The sequence below is a fragment of the Oncorhynchus nerka genome, linkage group LG27 (genome assembly GCF_034236695.1).
Source record: "Oncorhynchus nerka isolate Pitt River linkage group LG27, Oner_Uvic_2.0, whole genome shotgun sequence".
Classification (NCBI taxonomy): Eukaryota; Metazoa; Chordata; class Actinopteri; order Salmoniformes; family Salmonidae; genus Oncorhynchus; species Oncorhynchus nerka.
The window spans coordinates 86,674,602-86,700,316 of record NC_088422.1 but is presented as its reverse complement, the minus strand read 5'-3'; the positions used below and the strand labels follow the sequence as shown (position 1 = coordinate 86,700,316).

General features: G+C 43.3%; 1 protein-coding gene across 1 annotated transcript in view; it reads right to left on the bottom strand.

The window, feature by feature from the left end:
- The window catches only part of adamtsl3 (ADAMTS-like 3), a 249,692-nt gene that overhangs the window by 210,150 nt on the left and 13,827 nt on the right, over positions 1–25,715 (bottom strand). The window contains 1 exon segment of the mRNA XM_065012218.1: positions 13,333–13,458. Within this exon segment, the coding sequence (XP_064868290.1) occupies positions 13,333–13,458 (126 nt within the window).

Genomic DNA, 25,715 nt, shown 5'->3' with positions numbered 1-25,715 from the left:
AAGGACCACTTTGTATTCATCCTCCTGTTTCAGTCCATCAAAGCTGAATGAAAGGATGAAGCGTCCTCAGAGAGGAGTGGCTGGTGCCATGACCCAAGGTCAAGAGAGAGAGGGGGAGGAGAAAAGGAGGAGAGGAGAGAATGAAGGCAGAAGGTTTCAACTTGATAAATGGGACTGTGTTTTTTGGTGCTCTGCTCAAAGCCAGAGGAGAGGTTGGAATAATCAGTGAAATAGGCTCTCCTTTTTCCTGTGGCCTTGCCAGTGCACACGCTCCCAACCTCCCAGCAACACTTTCCTCAGGGAATGTAATGCTTCCTTTCGAAACTTCTGTCTTGACTGTAGTTTGGTTAAGTTCTCAAAAAGCTTGGAATAAGTCAATTCCTTTACAACTTCGGACAAAATAAAGTATTGAATCTCAAATCATCTTTACCGAGGGCAAAGTCAGTTCTTTATTCCTGAAGCATTTTATAGACATCTATAATGTAACGGCTACAACTCTAGAATAAATGGACCTCCCGCTAGAAATGGTACATGGTCAATGCCTACGTAACCAGAAGTTTGATCGAGTCATAAATGTTTGAAATGCTTAGGCATGTACCAAGGTAACTAACTCTCTTCACTGCAAACGTTTGTTCCATCCTCTACTCTCAGACCAATAGAACTCCTGGGAGGGAGGGAGGGAGAGAGAGAGAGAGAGAGAGAGAGAGAGAGAGAGAGAGAGAGAGAGAGAGAGAGAGAGAGACAACACAAAGAAAGACCTTGTGTTTTTCACTGCGTGCAGCGTAGGTCAAATACACTCCTTTACTCTATTTTCTCAGTTTCCTCTTGCTGCTCTCTCCCTCTCCTCTCCCTGTCTTCTCTCTCCCTCTCCTCTCCCTGTCTTCCCTCTCTCCCTCTCCTCTCCCCATCTTCTCTCTCTCTCTCCCTCTCCTCTCCCTGTCTTCTCTCTCTCTCTCTCCTCTCCCTGTCTTCTCTCTCTCCCTCTCCTCTCCCTGTCTTCTCTCTCTCTCTCTCCTCTCCATGTCTTCTCTCTCCCTCTCCTCTCCCTGTCTTCTCTCTCTCCTCTCCCTGTCTTCTCTCTCTCTCTCCCTCTCCTCTCCCTCTTCTCTCTCTCTCCCTCTCCTCTCCCTGTCTTCTCTCTCTCTCTCCCTCTCCTCGTCTTCTCTCTCTCTCTCTCCCTCTCCTCTCCCTGTCTTCTCTCTCTCTCCCTCTCCTCTCCCTCTCATCTCCCTGTATCCTATCTCTCTCCTCTCCCTGTCTTCTCTCTCTCCCTCTCCTCTCCCTCCCTCTCCTCTCCCTGTCTTCTCTCTCTCCCTCTCCTCGTCTTCTCTCTCTCTCTCCCTCTCCTCTCCCTGTCTTCTCTCTCTCTCTCCCTCTCCTCTCCCTGTCTTCTCTCTCTCCCTCTCCTCTCCCGGTCTTCTCTCGCTCTCTCCCTCTCCTCTCCCTGTCTTCTCTCTCTCCCTCTCCTCTACCTGTCTTCTCTCTCTCCCTCTCCTCTACCTGTCTTCTCTCTCCCTGTTCACTCTCTCTCCCTCCCTCCTCTCTGTGTCTCTCTCTCTCCCTCCCTCCTGTCCCTGTCTATCTCTCTCTCTTTCCCCTCCCTCCTCCCCCTGTCTTCTCTCTCTCTCCCTCGCCGTCTTCCCTCACTTCCTCTCTCTCTCCATCTCTTCTCTCTCTCATATTTTTCTATCACCCCTTCTCTGTTCTCTTTGCCCCCTCTTCTCCTATCCCTCTATCTCCTCATCTTCTCCTTTCAGACAGACTTATTCAAAGGGGTCATTACATGTTATAATATAGAAAGCACTAATTAAGAGTTGCAGTAGTGGATCAGCTAATGAGTCTAGAGGGAACCAACAAGCTGTTATTAGTCTGCTACCTCTCTCCTTCTCTCTTTCATTAACTCTCTCTCTAACTCTCTCACAGTTTCTCCTCTCCCCAACGCCTACAGTTACTACCTTCCCTCCCTCCTTACTCCATCCCTCGTTCCCCTCCTGTTTTTATGGAGAGATAAAAAAACATTCACACCATCTCTCTACTGCCTCGGACTCAACTGAATGAAAGCGTGCCACTGACCATCACACACATACTGATCATCACACACATACTGATCATCACTCACATACTGATCATCACTCACATACTGATCATCACTCACATACTGACCATCACACACATACTGATCATCACTCACATACTGATCATCACTCACATACTGACCATCACACACATACTGATCATCACACACATACTGATCATCACTCACATACTGATCATCACACACATACTCATCATCACTCACATACTGATCATCACACACATACTGATCATCACTCACATACTGATCATCACTCACATACTGATCATCACTCACATACTGATCATCACTCACATACTGATCATCACTCACATACTGACCATCACACACATACTGATCATCACTCACATACTGATCATCACTCACATACTGATCATCACTCACATACTGATCATCACACACATACTCATCATCACTCACATACTGATCATCACACACATACTGATCATCACTCACATACTGATCATCACTCACATACTGATTATCACTCAAAAATATCACATTTACATAAGTATTCAGACTATTTCCTAAATTGAAGCACCTTTGGTAGCAATTACAGCCTTGAGTTTTCTTTGGTATGACGCTACAAGCTTGGCACACCTTTATTTGGGGTGTTTCTCCCATTGTTCTCTGCAGATCCTTTCAAGCTCTGTCAGGTTGGATGGGGAGCGTTGCTGCACAGCTAGTTTCAGGTCTCTCCAGAGATGTTCGATCGGGTTCAAGTCCGGGCTCTGGCTGGGCCACTCAAGGACATTCAGAGACTTGTCTGTGTGCTTAGGGTTCGTTGTCCTGTTGGAAGTTTAATCTTCACCCCAGTCTGAGGTCTGGACCAGGTTTTCATCAAGGATCTCTCTGTACTTTGCTCCATTCATCTTTGCCTCGATCCTGACAAGTCTCCCAGTCCCTGCCGCTGAAAAACATCCCCACAGCATCATGCTGGTTGTGATGATGCCATGTTTCCTCCAGACGTGACACTTGGCATTCAGGCCAAAGAGTTTAATCTTGGCTTCATCAGAACAAAGAATCTTGTTTTTCATGGTTTGAGAGTCAATAGTGCCTTTTGGCAAACTTCAAGCGGGCTGTCATGTGCCTTTTACTGAGGATTGGCTTCCGTCTGGGCTCTCTACCATAAAGGCCTGATTGGTGGAGTGCTGCAGAGAGGGTTGTCCTTCAGGAAGGCTCTCCTATCTCCACAGAGGAACTCTGGAGCTCTGTCAGTGTGACCATCGGGTTCTTGGTCACCTCCCTGACCAAGGCCCTTCTTCCCCGATTGCTCAGTTTGGCCGGGCGGTCAGCTCTAGGAAGAATCTTGGTGATTCCAAACTTCTTCCATTTAAGAACGGAGGTCACTGTGTTGTTGGGGACCTTTAATGCTGGTACCCTATTTCAGATCTGTGCCTCGACACAATCCTGTCTCTGAGCTCTACGGACAATTCCTTCCACCTCATGGCTTAGTTTTTGCTCTGACATGCACTGTCAACTGTGGGACCTTATATAGACAGGTGTGTGCCTTTCTAAATCAAGTTGTAGAAACATCTCTAGGATGATCAATGGAAACAGGATGCACCTGAGCTCAACTTCGAGTCTCATAGCAAAGGGTCTGAATACTTATATAAATCTATTTGTTTTCTTATTCTAATTATTTTGTTAAATTTTCTACAAACCTGTTTTTGTTTTGTCATTATGGGGTTTAGTGTTAAGATTGCTGAGGATATTTTTGTATTTGATCTATTTTAGAATAAGGCTGTAGCGTAACAAAATGTGGAAAAAGTCAAGGGGTCTAAATGCTTTCCGAAGGCACCGTACTGTACATCGCAGACACACACGCACGTACGTAAGCACGCAAACACACAGCATATCAGATAGTGTGCATACTGAACTTCAACCTTTTCTCATTTGATTTAGGCCTACAACTTTCACATGAGGCTTTTGGTGTTCCAGCGTGTTACATTGCTGCTCATGTTAGATGTCTTTGTAAGCTCCTCTGACAGGTAATTTATGATTCTATTGTCCCTAGAATGAGGCAACGAGGCGGGGTAGCTCTGGATCTGTGCAGTGTGTCAAGAGTTTTAAAAATACCCATATTTTTAGGGATCTCGGTAGAGCCGTAAAGTTTCACAAGAAAGACTGTCATTTGGCTTCGGACTGTGATATATATCTCTCTCTCTCTCTCTCTCTCTCTCTCTCTCTCTCTCTCTCTCTCTCTGTTTCTCTCTCTCTCTCTCTCTGTTTCTCTCTCTCTCTCTGTTTCTCTCTCTCTCTGTTTCTCTCTCTCTCTCTCAGAGGACTGGATCCAGAGGAATTACTTGCAAAGCGATAAGTTCTCTCTCTCCTCTTTTTTCAGAGGACTGGATCCAGAGGAATTACTTGCGCACACACACACACACACACACACACACACACACACACACACACACACACACACACACACACACACACTCACTCGACCGCCCGTTTGCTAACACAAGCCCCTCCCATGCCTCTCTATTTGCTTGTAGGGAAAGCACACTCAGACAGAATGTACACCAAGGCTGTGTCTGAAAATTAATGGCACCCTATGCCCTATGTAGTGAATACTTTTGACTAGGGCCCATAGCGCTCTGCTCAAAAGTGGTGCACTATGGGCCCTAGTCAAAAGTAGTGCACTATGCAGGGAAATGGGTGCCATTTGGGATGAGTCCATGGCCTTTACTTACATGCCTCTCTGTTTTACTGCCCAGCGGTTTACTGTGCTTGTCTAACCTCCTAAAGCCACTAAACCCACAGCGGCTGATCTTTCTGTGTGTTCGCTAATCTCAGCCACTCCTGTTGACTGTAACAGGCTGCAGTACAAAGAGCTAGGAGATAGAGGTGGTCGTGCTGAGAAGGTCAGATACACTACTCATCTGAGCTGAACAGTTAAAGGGGCGGTCCAGTTCTGACCCTACTGGTTATGGTTCTTGTAATTACAGGCCAAATACACGTGGCTATAAAGTTACACACTGACATTGGTTAAATATCTTTGCTGTGACTGAGCAAAATTGACAAAAACAAGTTTCTGGCCAACAGTGTCTTTAGCCAAGACCCACTGTACTGGCCAACTATTTGGGAAAGAGTTTAGTAACACAGGTCAGAGTGGATTGAGGTTTATTTGAGACACACTTGTTGTTCAGCACAGTCCTGCCTTCTTTTAACCTTGTCCTAACCCTCATCTAACCTTCCCCTAACCTTTCTCCTCCCCCAATACAGCAGTTATTCCTGAATCTTAAAGCAGATCCTCCCTCTTTAACTTCAACCTTCTAACAACCTTCCCCTAACCTTCCCCTCCCCTCATACCAACAGTCATTTTGTGAGGACAACCCAACTAACCCCTGAGTCGTTAACCCTTCACAACCTTCCCCTCCCTCTCCCTCCTGAGAGAGTGTGCAAGTGTGGCTCCTAAGTGGGCACTGTGTTAGATCTACAACCTATGAGAGAATGTAAAGACCCTGTACACTAACACTACAGCTGTTAAACCTTCAGCAGTTGTTAAGCTGACCCCAGGTCAGTTTTAGTAGTATAATTTAGTACTTTATTTACGTAACGTCAACCACTGCTCTTATCCGGGAACAGATAACATCAGCACCATGAACTTCTACGTTTCATAAAACATTGACTCTTAAAAGAAGAGGAGAGTCTTGAAAGAGGAAAAGTCAGGTTGAAAGAGTGAACATGAGAATGATGAGAACTTTGTGTGTGTGTGTTGTGTGTCTGCATGTCTGCATGTGTGTGTGTGTGTGTGTGTGTGTGTGTGTGTGTGTGTGTGTGTGTGTGTGTGTGTGTGTGTGTGTGTTTGCGCGCATGTGTGTGTCTGCGCATGTGTGTGTCTGCATGTCTGCCTGCATGTGTGTGTTTGCGTGTGTGTGTGTGTGTGTGTGTGTGTGTATATGACTCTCTTGCATGTCCTGTCCATAGTCTCAACTCATTCCTCACACACCAAACAGAGGCCCATGTTTTCTAACTAAAGCCCATTCAACCAAAAACCACTTAGACCCCTAAAATAATAATATCCAGACAGACACACACACAGACAAAGACACACATGCACACGTTAATGCTAGAATAACCCACCAGTCTGGTGAATGACACCAGAATGAGAAGTTGACACAACGCATGCTCATTTGGGAAAATAATAGGCCTGCTTCTCAACATAAGGCATCTCAACTTAATGTGACTAACAGACAAGTTGTGTGCGTGTGTGTGTCAAAATCATGAAACACCCCATGCTACACATTTCTCTATGCTATACAGTGCAGTGCATTCCAGATGTTTCTCTCTGCTATACAGTGCAGTGCATTCCAGATGTTTCTCTCTGCTATACAGTGCAGTGCATTCCAGATGTTTCTCTCTGCTATACAGTGCAGTGCATTCCAGATGTTTCTCTCTGCTATACACTGCAGTGCATTCCAGATGTTTCTCTCTGCTATACATTGCAGTGCATTCCAGATGTTTCTCTCTGCTATACACTGCAGTGCAGATGCAGTGCATTCCAGATGTTTCTCTCTGCTATACAGTGCAGTGCATTCCAGATGTTTCTCTCTGCTATACAGTGCATTCCAGATGTTTCTCTCTGCAGTGCAGTCCAGATGTTTCTCTCTGCTATACAGTGCATTTCCAGATGTTTCTCTCTGCTATACACTGCAGTGCATTCCAGATGTTTCTCTCTGCTATACAGTGCAGTGCATTCCAGATGTTTCTCTCTGCTATACACTGCAGTGCATTCCAGATGTTTCTCTCTGCTATACAGTGCAGTGCATTCCAGATGTTTCTCTCTGCTATACAGTGCAGTGCATTCCAGATGTTTCTCTCTGCTATACAGTGCAGTGCATTCCAGATGTTTCTCTCTGCTATACAGTGCAGTGCATTCCAGATGTTTCTCTCTGCTATACATTGCAATGCTTTCCAGATGTTTCTCTGCTATACAGTGCAGTGCATTCCAGATGTTCCCTAAGCTGGCTGGTATAGGGCCCCTGGCAGTGTGTGAGTGCGAGCGGGCGTGCGAGCGGGCGGCGTATGGGGGTGTGTGTGTCTCCGTGTGTGTGTCTGTGTGTGTGTGTGCATGTTTGTGTGTGTTCCACAGACGAGCTGGTTTAGCAGCCTCAGGCAATGTGTATGTGTACATGTGTGTGCGTCTATGTGTGTGAATGTGTGTGTGTGTGTGTGTGTGTCTTCATGTCTGTATTCACACCCGTTGACTTTGTCCACGTTGTTGTTTCGGCCTGAATTCAATATGGAATAAATGTAGATGTTTTTTCACTGGCCTACACACAACACCCCATAATGTCAAAGTGGAATTATGTTTTTAGACATTTCTACTAAATCATTGAAAATGAAAAGCTGAAATGTTTTGAGTCAATAATTATTCAACCCCTTTGTTATGGCAAGCCTAAATAAGTTCAGGAGTAAACATTTGCTTAACAAAACATAATAATGAACTCACTCTGTGTGCAATAACAGTGTTTTAACCAGATTTCTGAATGACTATCTCCCTCAGTCGAGCAGGGAATTTCAAACACAGATTCAGCCACAAAGACAGGGAGGTTCCAATTTTACAATTGGTAGATGGGTAAAAATAAACAGACATTCAATATCCCTTTGAGCATGGAGAAGTTATTAATTACACTTTGGATGGTGTATCAATACAACCAGTCACTACAAAGATACAAGTGTCCTTCCTAACTCAGTTGGCAGAGAGGAAGGAAACCGCTCAGGGATTTCAACAGGAGGCCAATGATGACTTTAAAACAGTTACAGAGTTTAATGGCTGTGATCAGAGAAAACTGAGGATGAATCAACAACATTGTATTTACTCCACTATACTAACCTAATTGACAGAGTGAAAAGAAGGAAGCCAGTACATGCATCCTGTTTGCAACAAAGCATTAAAGTAATACTGCAACAAAAATGTGGCAAAGCAATTTACTTTTTGTCCTGAAAAAACCCCAGAATGGAACTTAGCACAGGCAAAATCATAGAGGAAAACCTGGTTCAGTCTGCTTTCCACCAGACACTGGGAGATTGACCTTTCAGCAGGACAATAATCTACAACACAAGGCCAAATCTACACTGGAGTTACCAAGAAAACTATTAATGTTCCTGAGTGGCCAAGTTACAGACTCAAATCTATTTGAAAATCTATGGCAAAACCTGAAAATGGTTGTCTAGCAATGTTCAACAACCAATTTGACAGAGATTTAATCATTTTGAAAAGAATATTGGGCAAATGTTGCACAATCCAGGTGTAGAAAGCTCTTAGAGACCCAGAAAGATTCATAGCTGTAATCGCTGCCAAAGGCACTTCTACAAAGTATTGATTCAGGGGTGTGAATTCTTATGTAAATTAGATATTTCTGAAAATTGATTTAATCCATTTTTAATTCAGGATGTAACACACCAAAATGTGGAATAAGTCAAGGGGTATGAATACTTTCTGTAGGCGCTGTGTCTGTGTGTGTGTGTGTGTGTGTGTGTGTGTGTGTGTGTGTGTGTGTGTGTGTGTGTGTGTGTGTGTGTTCCACAGACTGGCTCAGCCTCAGGCAGTCTCGTTGTTCCTCTGGTCCAAGACTACCACAGGAGAAAGTGTTAGGAACAGATGTCTACCTCCATCATTCCTCTATTCGCAGGGTCATACAGCAATTTGTATGTCGGCACTTTGTCATATATACTACACCCTATTCCCTATATAGTGCACTACTTTTGACCAGAGGCCTAAAGGCCCTGGTCAAATGTAGTGCACTATATAGGGACTAGGGTGCCACTTGGGACGCATTCATGGTGCCTAAGCTGTGAGTGCTGTATTGTTCCTGTCTCTGAGATGACAAAGGACTTTTGCTTCGGCTAATAGAAAATGGGGGCTAGAGGCATGCATGTGTGGGTCTGATCCTAGATGAGATGCACTCCTACTGGAAGATTCTTTGTGAATATGGGACCTGGCGTCCCCTTTTCAATGAACCCCTATCACCAGTATCTGGGTTAAGACTAAATAACAAACAAGAAAGTCTCACTTTTTTGCTGTAAAATAGATAGAAGATGCAGACCTAGAGAATATCGTGGCATTGTGTGATGTGGTGCAAATGTCTTTATGTTCAGCAGAGAAGACCCAAGGGAAGAACTCAGTTTGGTTCATTTCACTCTGAGAGCGTCCAGGTTCATTCAGCTCTTCACATTACTTTCCAAGGTACTATAGTAATTTGAAAATACATATTTTTCAGAGTATTCACATTACAGGACCTTTTTTACTAAAATCAGATTGGATGCAATAAACCCTGTGTGTGAAAACCTCCTCCCAGTGAACACATAGTCAGCGTATGAGACCGACGTGGGAATTGAACCGACAAACTTGATCTTCCCGCAGCCAGCACCACAGCATCACTGAGCCACCTGGCAGCAGTCCCAGTGACCAGACAATGTCTGGCTTAGCCACACATACCCCATGAATTCACTTCCTAGCAGCTTTCATCCCACACCCACTAACACTGAGAAACCCAAAACAAGACTCCAACGAACACTATGCAGACTATAGTCTATAGATACTACAGATGTATCAGCCATGTTAATGTAGCTCAGGTGTAAGACATGAACAGGTTTAGTCACACATCCACTAACACAGAGAAACCCAAAACAAGACTCCAACGAACACTATGCAGACTATAGTCTATAGATACTACAGATATACTGTATCAGCCATGTTAATGTAGCTCAGGTGTAAGTCATGAACAGGTTTAGTCACACATCCACTAACACAGAGAAACCCAAAACAAGACTCCAACGAACACTATGCAGACTATAGTCTATAGATACTACAGATATACTGTATCAGCCATGTTAATGTAGCTCAGGTGTAAGTCATGAACAGGTTTAGTCACACATCCACTAACCACCCAAAACAAGACTAACACACTATGAGAAACTATAGATACCAGAAATGTTAATGTAGCTCAAGACATGAACAGGTTTAGTCACACATCCACTAACACAGAAAACAAAACAAGACTCCAACAAACACTATGCAGACTATAGTCTATAGATACTACAGATATATCAGCCATGTTAATGTAGCTCAGGTGTAAGACATGAACAGGTTTAGTCACACATCCACTAACACAGAGAAACCCAAAACAAGACTCCAACGAACACTATGCAGACTATAGTCTATAGATACTACAGATATACTGTATCAGCCATGTTAATGTAGCTCAGGTGTAAGACATGAACAGGTTTAGTCACACATCCACTAACACAGAGAAACAAGACTCAAAACACAAGACTATAGTCTATAGATACTACAGATATATCGAACACTAATGCAGACTATAGGTTTAGTCTATAGATACTACTAGATATACTGTATCAGCCATATTAATGTAGCTCGGGTGTAAGACATGAACAGGTTTAGTCACACATCCACTAACACAGAGAAACCCAAAACAAGACTCCAACGAACACTAATGTCTATAGCTCATCAGCCATGTTAATGTAGCTCAGGTGTAAGACATGAACAGGTTTAGTCACACATCCACTAACACAGAGAAACCCAAAACAAGACTCCAACGAACACTATGCAGACTATAGTCTATAGATACTACAGATATACTGATCAGCCATGTTAATGTAGCTCAGGTGTAAGACATGAACAGGTTTAGTCACACATCCACTAACACAGAGAAACCCAAAACAAGACTCCAACGAACACTATGCAGACTATAGTCTATAGATACTACAGATATATCAGCCATGTTAATGTAGCTCAGGTGTAAGACATGAACAGGTTTAGTCACACATCCACTAACACAGAGAAACCCAAAACAAGACTCCAACGAACACTATGCAGACTATAGTCTATAGATACTACAGATATACTGTATCAGCCATATTAATGTAGCTCAGGTGTAAGACATGAACAGGTTTAGTCACACATCCACTAACACAGAGAAACCCAAAACAAGACTCCAACGAACACTATGCAGACTATAGTCTATAGATACTACAGATATACTGTATCAGCCATGTTAATGTAGCTCAGGTGTAAGACATGAACAGGTTTAGTCACACATCCACTAACACAGAGAAACCCAAAACAAGACTATGCAGACTATAGTCTATAGATACTACAGATATACTGTATCAGCCATGTTAATGTAGCTCAGGTGTAAGACATGAACAGGTTTAGTCACACATCCACTAACACAGAGAAACCCAAAACAAGACTCCAACGAACACTATGCAGACTATAGTCTATAGATACTACAGATATATCAGCCATATTAATGTAGCTCAGGTGTAAGACATGAACAGGTTTAGTCACACATCCACTAACACAGAGAAACCCAAAACAAGACTCCAACGTACAGACTATCCACCGTGTCTGTGTAGCTTAATGCAGCTCTATCACTCATCCAGACATGTCTAAGTCAGGAACATGAACAGCATTAGACACACATCCTCAACAAGAGAGAGACAGAAGCATCCAATTCTACAATCTTGGACTTAACATGACTGCATCACTCAAGACTAGGGGAGACGGGCTGAATCATTCGGGAAGTTTTCAACAAAGAGGCAAACATACTGTGTACCGGTACTCAAAAAATAAAAAGTTATGGCATCTCCCAAAAAGAACCAAAGCAAGCTTTGACAAATCCTGAATGAGGTCAAAATGTGTCAGCTTTAAAAATAAATAAGAAAATACAGTATTTTTGGGAGATGCCATCACATGGAATATATGACATTCCCCAGGTAAGCACCCCACCCCAGAATGTGGGGCGACATGTTCCCCCCACATTCTGAAATGGCATTTTTGTCCCCCACAGTTTTAAAATTGGAATGTGATACAAAACGAGGCAATGGTGTGCTTTAGGACCATGTGGACGCCTCCGAGGAGTCGGATAGGCTGTTTGGAATGTTAATCTGACTATATTTATAAAAATAAAATGAAATAACTTTTTATTTGACTTCCACCCTTCTAAAACCAAAGTTGCGCTCCTGTACTGTATTTGATACTGAGTCCCCACCCAGTCCTAAGTCAAGTCCCTATAGCAGCAGGTCTGGGGACCGACATGGTCACAGTGATGTTGATGACTGAATCATCCTGGTTGAATGATTCTCAGTATCAGAAGGGAATAAGCAGGGAATCCTGCGTTCTACAGACAGGATTTCTGGGAAACTTGGGAAAGTTACCAGAATTGTGCAACCTTAATAGTTAATAGTAATAGTCAACACTGATTCAGTCAGTTCTAATGTGATAGGTTGTGATAATGTGAGTGACCACCACCTCCCCATCTCCAGTACAGGGTCCATCTCTACAGAAAGGTTATGGCCTGAAAACCTGTGTTTTAAAGGAAATGTCTCATTACTGTGTGCCTAAAAAAATGGGACAGATATTCTGTCAGGCTCTGCCTCTTTATACCACTTGTTCTCTCTTCAATAGCCTCTCTGGCATTTAACTGCATGTCTGAAATTCACAGACAAATGTAATGCCATCTTTCATCTCAATTCAACTACTAACCCATGGGCCAAGTGACAGACCAGTATTTTCTATTGAATTGGGTGCTTCAAAAAAAGTACTGGGCCATAGAACCATACAAATTCCAGACCAATCATTCAGGAGAAATCTAACTTGAAACATTCATGTTTCTGCGTATAATTAGGGATCATTTGTCCTGATATTGGTCAGATGCGAGCTTTTCAAAACATCATGTACTCAACATTTTAACCAGAATGTTGTGGTTCCTGATCCAAAAGGCCAAATTGAGAGCAAAAAAACAACATATCTTTATTATCCTGAGCTCTTCAGCCCAACGCCAGATGGATCAGCAGGAGCTCGCTGCTTTATTCAATCAAACTGGAGAAAATGTTCCACAGTTGAGAAGATGCAGAGAGAAGAATGAATGAATGCATTGTATTCTGGTCCACTCAATATCTTCTCACATAGTGTTTACTATAGAAAAAGACATTGGGGACTTTTCCTACTGCTTATAAATAGTTGTTCTTTTGACATGTCATGTGTGTCTCATTTGTTGTCTACACCCCAAAAACACCCCATCTTTCTCTCACTTACTCCCACACGTCACTCACAGCAGACCCACTCAGAGGATCAGGTTTTCCATTGTGTGTGTGAGTGTATGTGTGTGTGTGTGTGTGTGTGTGTGTGTGTGTGTGTGTGTGTGTGTGTGTGTGTGTGTGTGTGTGTGTGTGTGTGTGTGTGTGTGTGTGTGTGTACCCACCTGGTCGTCGTATCTGAAGGTAAGGAACTGGTCCTCGGTAGCGTCCTCCAGGAAACTTCCCTGAGGGGACAGAGCAAACTCAGGCAGGAACACGGCACCCTGGGTCTGGCTCTGGGTCGCTCCACACTGGGGAGACAGGAGGTAGAAAATAAAAAGATGAATAGAAAACTTGAAATCCCCCAAGAAGAGATAACTCTGTTCCCCAAGAAGAGATCCCTGGTAACTCTGTTCCCCAAGAAGAGATCCCTGGTAACTCTGTTCCCCAAGAAGAGATCCCTGGTAACTCTGTTAGAGGTTTTACCTGAATAGAGCTAATAATGTGAGTGGCAGGGTAGCCTAGTCGTTGGACTAGTAACTGAAAGGTTGCAAGTTCGAATCCCCGAGCTGACAAGGTACAAATATGTCGTTCTGCCCCTGAACAGGCAGTTAACCCACTGTTCCTAGGCCGTTATTGAAAATAAGAATTTGTTCTTAACTGACTTGCCTAGTAAAATAAAGGTAAAATAAAAATAATTTAAAATAAATGTGAACTTCTCCCAACACACACACACACGAGCACGCGCGCACACACACACACACGCATGTGTGTCATCACTGTGCAAATGTGCCGAGCAACATTCACTCCTCTCAGCTGCAGACTCCCTATCCAAGACGACGTAGTGCTAGTCACCGTAGCTTTCAGAACAGACCGTAAATCACACTACTAATCTATGTGATGTTCATTAGAGGAGAGAAACCTGGACCTAAGTCATGTTTAATAAACAGATGCAGTGATATCGTCTCCCCAAGTAGACCGGGGTTGGTATCGTATTCACACTGTGTGTATACACAGGAGAGACTAGCTGTGCTCCAGCTAACATCACTGAATTCTGTGGCGAACACCGCATTCTTCCTGAAATTGTGCAAATCACACACACACACACACACACTATCACAAGCATACTCACACACATGTAGGGTACACACGCACACACACACACTGAGAAGAGAGTCAGACACACACTCTTTCATCAGTAACTTGGTGGGTGTCTGACAGGACACCAAAGAAGACACCAGCTGAGAGGCAGGACTTCAGTCTTCTCCCACTGAGCTGTCCTCCAGACAGACACAACCCTGCACCCAGACTCCAGCCTAAACAAAGCCCATGTGTGAAGCCCCCCCCCCCCCTTCGTCCCCCACCCCACCCGGACACACAAAGCACACTGCCATCTGTATGAACTGGTGTTGCATCACAAATGGCACCCTATTCCCTATATAGTGCACTGGTTTTGACCAAAACTCAATGGGCGCTGGTCTAAAGTAGTGCACTATGAAAGGAATATAGATCCATTTGGGGTGCATCCTGTGACCCCCCCTATATATAAGTCTGGACCAGAGGAACCAAAATAAACACAGACACACGTAAGTCCCTCAGGTGTTGACAGACATGACTTTTAAGTAGGGTGCCCATTCTGTCTGAAAGGGCCAAAACAGTAGTTACCCTGGAAACAGGCTGGCTGGTGGAGACACTGATGTTGTCAGATTCAGACAGCAGGCTCTGAGTCCACTGGGTTTGACAGGCATTACCACAGGCAGAGTAGAGCAGACACAATGTTGAGTCACTAAGAGACAAATATATACATATTGTTTATGATTCAGTGCAGTCGCTCCAAATACCATAGAATAATCAGAGAGAGCCTTCAGTCTCTGATCAAACTGGGTCTTGCACTACAGAAGAGGTTCTGTCTGGTCCATAAATTATAGAAAGTGCCTGTACCCTTGAACACACGTTCACACGTGCAAACAAACACACACACACACACACACACACAGATGCTGGACCCTCCTCACAGCACTCCAAAACACTATCAAGCAGCACACACCCAGAGTGTCTATATCCCCTGTAAAGGTTTGGAAAGAAGCCATGAGTCACCTTTGGAGCAGCAATCCGTCTATGCCCACATCTGACCAGACTCACACTCTCTCTAACACATACCTGCATGCACACACAAACACACACACACACACACACACACACACACACACACACACACACACACACACCCTCCCGCTGTGAAGTCACTGGGTCATGGCGTAACAGCCCACCATAACAGCAAGACCTCTAATTGAGTTTACACACCACTAGAGTGACCGTGTCTGGGCTATCCTGCCCTTTGGAGGGCACAGCTGGTCTCTCTCTCCCTCTCTCCCTCTCTCTTTCTGTCTCTCTCTCTCTCTCCCTCTCGGACTCTCTGTCTCTCTTTTTCTGTCTGTCTCTGTCTCTCTATCTCTATCTCTCTGTAACTCTCTTGATCTCTTTTGCAAGGGTCATGCGTAAACACCACTAAGTATAGTTTACACAACACCCCAGAGTGTGTCTGTGTACATGTGTGTGTGTTTGTGAGTGTGCGCGTGCGTGGTGTATGTATGTGTATGCACGTGTGTGTGAGTCTGTGTATATATGTATTTATGTATGTATGTATGTATGTATGTATGTATGTACAGTGGGGAGAACAAGTATTTGACACACTGCCAATTTTGCAGGTTCTCCTACTTACAAAGCATGTAGAGGTCTGTAATTTTTATCATAGGTACACTTCAACTGTGAGAGACGGAATCTAAAACAAAAATCCAGAAAATCACATTGTATGATTTTTAAGTAATTTATTTGCATTTTATTGCATGACATAAGTATTTGATCACCTACCAACCAGTAAGAATTCCGGCTCTCACAGATCTGTTAGTTTTTCTTTAAGGATCCCTCCTGTTCTACATTCATTACCTGTATTAACTGCACCTGTTTGAACTCATTACCTGTATAAAAGACACCTGTCCACACACTCAATCAAACAGACTCCAACCTCTCCACAATGGCCAAGAGCAGAGAGCTATGTAAGGACATCAGGGATAAAATTGTAGACCTGCACAAGGCTGGGATGGGCTACAGGACAATAGGCAAGCAGCTTGGTGAGAAGGCAACAACTGTTGGCGCAATTATTAGAAAATGGAAGAAGTTCAAGATGATGGTCAATCACCCTCGGTCTGGGGTTCCATGCAAGATCTCACCTCGTAAAGCATCAATGATCATAAGGAAGGTGAGGGATCAGCCCAGAACGGCAGGACCTGGTCAATGACCTGAAGAGAGCTGGGACCACGGTCTCAAAGAAAACCATTAGTAACACACTACGCCGTCATGGATTAAAATCCTGCAGTGCACGCAAGGTCCCCCTGCTCAAGCCAGCGCATTTCCAGGCCCGTCTAAAGTTTGCCAATGACCATCTGGATGATCCAGAGGAGGAATGGGAGAAGGTCTGATGAGACAAAAATAAAGCTTTTTGGTCTAAACTCCACTTGCCGTGTTTGGAGGAAGAAGAAGGATGAGTACAACCCCAAGAACACCATCCCAACTGTGAAGCATGGAGGTGGAAACATCATTCTTTGGGGCTGCTTTTCTGCAAAGGGGACAGGACGACTGCACCGTATTGAGGGGAGGATGGATGGGGCCATGTATCGCAAGATCTTGGCCAACAACCTCCTTCCCTCAGTAAGAGCATTGAAGATGGGTCGTGGCTGGGTCTTCCAGAATGACAACGACCCGAAACACAGAACCAGGGCAACTAAAGAGTGGCTCCGTAAGAAGCATCTCAAGGTCCTGGAGTGGCCTAGCCCGTCTCCATACCTGAACCCAATAGAACATCTTTGGAGGGAGCTGAACGTCCGTAATGCCCAGCGACAGCCCTGAAACCTGAAGGGTCTGGAGAAGGACTGTATGGAGGAGTGGACCAAAATCCCTGCTGCAATGTGTGCAAACCTGGTCAAGAACTACTTTAATATTATTTATTATTATTATTTTTAAATGTAACCTTTATTTAACTTGGCTAGTCAGTTAAAAACAAATTCTTATTTTACAATGACGGCCAACCCTGGACAAACCCTCCCCCAACCCGAATATGAGCTGGGTTGGAATGTATATAAGGTGTTTTAGGCACTTTCAGAATGAATGGGGCTCTATGACATTAATCTGACTACAGAAAATATGACTGTTTACTATCTCGGTAGGGGAACTAAATATCCCAAAACCTTTTGGAGTATCATCTACAGCCAAGTGAGGGGGAAAAGTAATGTTAAAGTGGCAGATTAAAAACTAACACACCAGCCACCCCACCACTTGTGGTGAGAGAGAGACAGAGAGAGAGCAGGTGTGATAGAGAGGGAAAGTCATGTCTGATCTCATTGTGTAAAAGTCTATTTTCACCCTCAGAGGCAGTAGAGTAGGAACAATAACATCTCTATTCATACAAAACACACACACATATATACAAACACACACACACACTAATCTGTTCAGCTCCAGCACACCACTGGTGATCCCAGTCACAGAGTCACCCCCCAACAAATGTTTTACCATGAATGGTCCTTTCTTCACAGGACAATATCTTGATTTAACCTGTACTGACACACACACACACCCGCACACTCTGATTCCACGATACCCATGAATGGTCATTTCTTCGTAGGACAATATCTTGATTTAACCTGTACTGACACACACACACACACTGATTCCACAATACCCGTGAATGGTCATTTTTGAAGATCTAAATAGAATGTGTTTTTGAAACATCAGAGAGAGAGAGAGAGAGAGAGAGAGAGAGAGAGAGAGAGAGAGAGAGAGAGAGAGAGAGAGAGAGAGAGAGAGAGAGAGAGAGAGAGAGAGAGAGAGAGAGAGAGAGAGAGAGAGAGAGAGAGTGTCAGTGTGTGTGTGTGTGTGTGTGTGTGTGTGTGTGTGTGTGTGTGTGTGTGTGTGTGTGTGTGTGTGTGTGCGTGTGTGTGTGTCAGTGCGTGTGTGTGTCAGTGCGTGTGTGTTTGTGTATCAGTGCGTGAGTGTGTGTGTATACACAGCCAAATAATCACAGCTTTCTTCCTGGGACAATTAAGACACACATCACGACAAAAATCCAATTCCCCTAGAAAGAACACTTGAAAGGGTACTACTAAGGGTACTGAAGGGCTGGCTGGACCCAAAAGAAAATCCCACAACAGAACCATAGATTTCAACAAGGCCCGACTTGGCCCAATTGGGACCACTTTGGACCCCTTTGGCCTAGCTTGGCATTATGGATGGACCATCTTATCTACTTCGCTGTTCAGAGAGGGTAAGCTTTAGGGGAGTACACACACAGTATTAATAACAGTGCTGTTCAGAGAGGGTAAGCTTTAGGGGGAGTACACACACAGTATTAATAACAGTGCTGTTAAGAGAGGCTTTAGGGGGAGTAAGCTTTTCAGGGGGAGTACACACACAGTATTAATAACAGTGCTGTTAAGAGAGGGTAAGCTTTAGGGGGAGTACACACACAGTATTAATAACAGTGCTGTTCAGAGAGGGTAAGCTTTAGGGGGAGTACACACACAGTATTAATAACAGTGCTGTTCAGAGAGGGTAAGCTTTAGGGGGAGTACACACACAGTATTAATAACAGTGCTGTTCAGAGAGGGTTTAAGCTTTAGGGGAGTACACACACAGTATTAATAACAGTGCTGTTAGAGGGTAAGCTTTAGGGGAGTAAGCTTAACAGTGCTGTTCAGAGAGGGTAAGCTTTAGGTGCTGTTCAGAGAGGGTAAGCTTTAGGGGAGTACACACAGTATTAATAACAGTGCTGTTCAGAGAGGGTAAGCTTTTCAGGGGAGGGGGAGTACACACACAGTATTAATAACAGTGCTGTTCAGAGAGGGTAAGCTTTAGGGGAGTACACACACAGTATTAATAACAGTGCTGTTCAGAGAGGGTAAGCTTTAGGGGGAGTACACACACAGTATTAATAACAGTGCTGTTAAGAGAGGGTAAGCTTTAGGGGGAGTACACACACAGTATTAATAACAGTGCTGTTAAGAGAGGGTAAGCTTTAGGGGGAGTACACACACAGTATTAATAACAGTGCTGTTCAGAGAGGGTAAGCTTTAATAACAGTGCTGTTCAGAGTACACACACAGTATTAATAACAGTGCTGTTCAGAGAGGGTAAGCTTTAGGGGGAGTACACACACAGTATTAATAACAGTGCTGTTCAGAGAGGGTAAGCTTTAGGGGAGTACACACAGTATTAATAACAGTGCTGTTAAGAGAGGGGTAAGCTTTAGGGGGAGTACACACACAGTATTAATAACAGTGCTGTTCAGAGAGGGTAAGCTTTAGGGGAGTACACACACAGTATTAATAACAGTGCTGTTCAGAGAGGGTAAGCTTTAGGGGAGTACACACACAGTATTAATAACAGTGCTGTTAAGAGAGGGTAAGCTTTAGGGGAGTACACACACAGTATTAATAACAGTGCTGTTAAGAGAGTACACACACAGTATTAATAACAGTGCTGTTAGAGGGGTAGCTTTAGGGGAGTACACACAGTATTAATAACAGTGCTGTTCAGAGAGGGTAAATAACAGTGCTTTAGGGGCTGTTAGAGAGGGTAAGCTTTAGTACACACACAGTATTAATAACAGTGCTGTTCAGAGAGGGTAAGCTTTAGGGGGAGTACACACACAGTATTAATAACAGTGCTGTTCAGAGAGGGTAAGCTTTAGGGGAGTACACACACAGTATTAATAACAGTGCTGTTAGAGGGGTAGCTTTAGGGGAGTACACACACAGTATTAATAACAGTGCTGTTCAGAGAGGGTACAGTATTAATAACAGTGCTGTTCAGAGAGGGTAAGCTTTAGGGGAGTACACACACAGTATTAATAACAGTGCTGTTCAGAGAGGGTAAGCTTTAGGGGGAGTACACACACAGTATTAATAACAGTGCTGTTCAGAGAGGGTAAGCTTTAGGGGGAGTACACACACAGTATTAATAACAGTGCTGTTCAGAGAGGGTAAGCTTTAGGGGGAGTACACACACAGTATTAATAACAGTGCTGTTCAGAGAGGGTAAGCTTTAGGGGAGTACACACACAGTATTAATAACAGTGCTGTTCAGAGAGGGTAAGCTTTAGGGGTGCTGTTCAGTACACACACAGTATTAATAACAGTGCTGTTCAGAGAGGGTAAGCTTTAACACACACAGTATTAATAACAGTGCTGTTCAGAGGGGTAAGCTTTAGTACAGTATTAATAACAGTGCTGTTCAGAGGGGTAAGCTTTAGGGGAGTACACACACAGTATTAATAACAGTGCTGTTCAGAGAGGGTAAGCTTTAGGGGAGTACACACACAGTATTAATAACAGTGCTGTTCAGAGAGGGTAAGCTTTAGGGGAGTACACACACAGTATTAATAACAGTGCTGTTCAGAGAGGGTAAGTATTAATAACAGTTTTCAGGGGGGTAGTACACACACAGTATTAATAACAGTGCTGTTCAGAGAGGGTAAGCTTAGGGGAGTACACACACAGTATTAATAACAGGGAGTACACACACAGTATTAATAACAGTGCTGTTCAGAGAGGGTAAGCTAAGTACTATTAATAACAGTGCTGTTCAGAGTAAGCTTTACACACAGTATTAATAACAGTGCTGTTCAGAGAGGGTAAGCTTTAGGGGAGTACACACACAGTATTAATAACAGTGCTGTTCAGAGAGGGTAAGCTTTAGGGGGAGTACACACACAGTATTAATAACAGTGCTGTTCAGAGAGGGTAAGCACACACAGTATTAATAACAGTGCTGTTCAGAGAGGGTAAGCTTTAGGGGGAGTACACACACAGTATTAATAACAGTGCTGTTCAGAGAGGGTAAGCTTTAGGGGGAGTACACACACAGTATTAATAACAGTGCTGTTCAGAGAGGGTAAGCTTTAGGGGGAGTACACACACAGTATTAATAACAGTGCTGTTCAGAGAGGGTAAGCTTTAGGGGGAGTACACACACAGTATTAATAACAGTGCTGTTCAGAGAGGGTAAGCTTTAGGGGGAGTACACACACAGTATTAATAACAGTGCTGTTCAGAGAGGGTAAGCTTTAGGGGGGAGTACACACACAGTATTAATAACAGTGCTGTTCAGAGAGGGTAAGCTTTAGGGGGAGTACACACACAGTATTAATAACAGTGCTGTTCAGAGAGGGTAAGCTTTAGGGGGAGTACACACACAGTATTAATAACAGTGCTGTTAAGAGTTCAAAGCGTTCCAATTATATCCAGTTGCTTATCAGAACGAAGTTGAAAGCTAAACTAAAGCCGCCCCCTGAGTTTAAGAAAATGTAAAGAGCACCTCTTGGAAGAAACCATTATTTAGAGGTGTTGACCTCTTCAAAGTCATATCTATCTCCCCCCACCTGAAATACTTTGGTTTCAACTGGTTTCCATGGAAATTGTTGCTGCCCAGAAGGCTTCTTCAAGGGAAACACTGCCCCTCGACTACGAAGCATAAGTCTCTGAAGCTGCCATGTAGACAGTCTATGAGTAATTCTGACATGAATGTCTGTGGGAAACTCTGGGAGAAACTTTGGAAGAGGGAACGCATTCAGTTCATTAAACAATTTGCTACTTCCATGACGGTTTGTTGGGTGTAGCAGGGTGTGACCATATGAGAGTGTCACCATTTGGAATTGAAAAACTTGTGCAGCAGCTGCAGTACACACGGACCCAGGCACGTGCCCAGACAGGCTCTACCTGTGCAGAGCACATGACCCTTTGCCCGTCCTGTCTCCAAAGTGCCCTTTTTGTGGTGTTAGGACTTTTTTGTATAGCTCTTTTTTATTGTTGTTCGGAACCCACTGCCCGCAAGTCATTGTCAAGTTTGCCCCCCCCCCCATTTAGCCTACATCAATAGTTTGGTTGGCTGATGCGCAGCAGAGAGAGGCAGAAACACATAGAGAGGTACATCACAATCAGTCAAATAAATGGAGATAACTAAGTAGCATATTTACATCAATCAACAACATCAATGATCAGCTGATAGCCCACCCTCTTTTCCCCATGTCAATCATGTCTTTAGGAGGCACTGTAACTAGATCGCTTACACTTTGTGATGATGAGTGAGTGTTGTTGCAGAAATAAATATGCAATGCAACAACAAAAAATCTGGTTTGTTATGAATTTCGAATTAATTATAAATGTATTCATTTTTTTTAAGCGGGGGGGGGTTCATTTTGAGCATCTGCCCCTGAAAGGTCTGTGCACGGCCCTGCCCTCGCCCCCCGAGCCGCTATAATCGCAATGTTCTTCAACAACCTTTTTCATTCAACTGAACGTTGCACAACGTTGTGCCCTGTTGAACAAAGCCCTGCTGTTTTCCCACGTTAATGCCCTGCTGGAAGTGTGGTATTCCTGATCTGTACTCCCGACTGGCATCCCTTCAGAGCGCTACGTCATCTCTAGCTCATCTCTCCAGAGGCAAATAGCTCAGACATCCACAGATTCCAGAATGCTTCCCTCACCAAGGTAACACTTCCTGTCACTATCGCCGTGATGGATGGTTGTTATGAGAGATGGACCAATAGCAGGGAATGTTAATGGAGTGTGAACCAAAGAGGAAGAGGTTTGATGGCGTGTGTCGCACCATGGCCCGTCACATTTAACGGAAAGATCTGGGTACCAGGGGGAAGAGGGAAAGTTGATAGGAGAGGCATCTACTCCACACCTAACCTAGATCTGACTACAGAGCATGGATATGCAAAGACATTCCAAAAACCAAAGACAAAGTTGTCCTGCAGAACAGGCTACAGGGTGAACAGGGTGATACAGATACCAGTTTGGACTAAAGGCCTCAGGCGAGAGTGATATCATGAGGCATCCCATCCAACCCTATGACAATCGGATTATAAAGGTTTGAGGGACATGTGTCGATCAAATGAGGGGGAAACTATCATTGGGGAAAAAATATTAAGAATTACCATAAATAATTAGGGTTAATCACACAACTCAAATGAACTTCTTGTAATTTCTGTGCATCATTTTTTTTTTACGCGATAACTTGCATTGTCTGAAAGCACTCAAAATACACTGAAAACATCCCAAATACATAATATATACAGCTTAAAACCAACAAAGCAAACTAAAAACAAGTTGACATTGAGGTTAACGAAAGTGTGCTTTCTCAATTTACCTAATGTTGCTAACCATCACTTTAGAAAAATTCAGGACGTCAATATTCTTTTAATGCTTTTTTTGTAAGAAAACCTTAAATTACAGTTTAATTCGAGCAAATTAAGAATTTGAACATTGCAAATCCTGCGATTAACTCTATTTTTTATTTATTTTACATCCCTATAATATATATATATATATATGTAGTTTTTTGTTGTTGACTTTGATCAATTTAAATCAAAACTGTTATTAAAATGTTTGCTTTCTGTAATGACGCCCTACGCTGTGCTCCTCCCAAATGTGTGTTCTGTGCTGATTGTTAGTTGTGGGAATAATACAGTTCTATTCTATTCTACATGATGATACTTCTTTAAAATGTTCATTTAGAAGTTTTAAAGTGGCAATATATAACTTTTTGGAAACACCAACCAAATTCACATAGAAATTGAGTTATAGATCTATCATTCTACTTAAAAGCAAGTCTAAGTAGCGGTAGATATGTTCTACGTGTGCCATTTCCATGCTTCCCATTTTGTTTTTGCATGATTTACTTTCTGTTTTGTACACCAGCTTCAAGCAGCTGAATTAACAATATTTTTGGTTATGGAAAATATACTTCACAGCAGTTTAGATGGTACAATGATTATCTACAGTATACTTTGTTATTTTGTCACATAAACTGAAGTGCAACTGTAACTTTATATCATTGATTTAATCATTCTGGAGATTGCATACGTGGCCGAATCGGTGGAATCGGTGGGGGGAGGGGGGGGGGGGGTAGAGTGAGATAAATCAGATAGACAGTGACAGAGAGGAGAGAGAAACAGATTCCAACCAGCTGATTGGCAGAGAACCCAGAGTGGAAATGGAGTCAGTGTGTTTGCAGCTGAGAGGAGACTGAATGGACACACTGTCCATGTGAATGAAAGAGTCTTTCACGCAAGCCTGTGACTTGCTCCTCACACACACACCTCACATACACACCACACACACACACACACACCTCACATACACACCACACACACCACACACACACACACACACACATTGGCCCATGCAGGCCACAGGGTTGGTCATTGAGCAGTCCTCAGTAGAGGTTCAGCTGTGGGGTGAAGAGGTGACTGGTGCCTGAGGTGTGAGGACAGAAAGTGATCTTTTCACTCTTCAGCTTTGGCTCAAATACCAGGGCTGCTGACATTGAACCTGCATTAGAGAGAAGATGAGGGAGCAGGCAGAGCAGAGCAGCCTAGTTTAGTACCATACTAGATGTGCTGTAATAACTCTTCTATAGCAGAGACCTGCAAGTAGGGTTGCAAAGGGTTGGAAACTTTCCGGGAAATGTTCCCCAAAATATTGCTTATAACAGTGAACCTTTTTGTGGGATACACATAAGGCAATTCTAGGTCTTGTGGCATATTTTGGTTAAATTATCCCAAATTCAATGGAATTACAACCCTCTGCATGCACAGTGCATTCTTCCATCACATGTGCAGTACACTCTTCCATCACATGTACAGCTTATTCTCAAAATCTTGCACACTAATGAGATGCTATTGAACCCACACTACTACACTGTCTAAGCCAAGGACTACATGCTTTCTGGTAAGTTTTGATTACAATACTGGGTGGGGTGAATATATTTTATATGACATGATTTTTTGTTATCTAGTAAATAGTAGCCTACAGCAAAGTGTGTTGAAATGATTTCTAACTTGTTAACAATTTTTGCTAGTTAGTTTTTGCTACCATGTGGATTTTAACTTGTTTGAACCTGCTAACTGATGAGTGTTAATTCAGCTGTTTCCATACATGTTTCATTTTAAAACATTTATCTTATAAAGAAAGTTGTTAAATCTATCTGCTTAACTATTTATCTGTACATGGAAAAAAAAAACTTTTTTTTTCTAATCTTCACAGGAAAATGCCACGGGCACTATCTGATGTGTGGAGACATTTCACTGCAGCTAATGTAGAAGGAAAAGCTGTCTACATTTGCAAATACTGTGGCAAATAATATGTGAAGAATGCAACAAAGATGCAGAATCATCTGGCCAAGTGCATAAAGTTCCCTCAGTGCTCACAACAAGCAACCTCTGACAAAAGTCCCTCTACTTCTATTCAAGGTGAAAATGATGAATCAGACACCTTATCAATAGCAACAGCTCATGGTCCTCCTGGAATCAGAAGTTTTTTTGACTCAATGGAGGAACGTAGTCAGAGAAATGCTGATGAATATCTTGCTCGAGCTGTATATGCAACTGGTTCACCTCTGCTCTGCTCTGCTCACAGGCAATGTGTATTGGAAGAGATTTCTGAATGTTCTTTTCCCAGAATACACCCCTCCAACCAGACATGCTTTATCTACACATTTGCAGGATGCA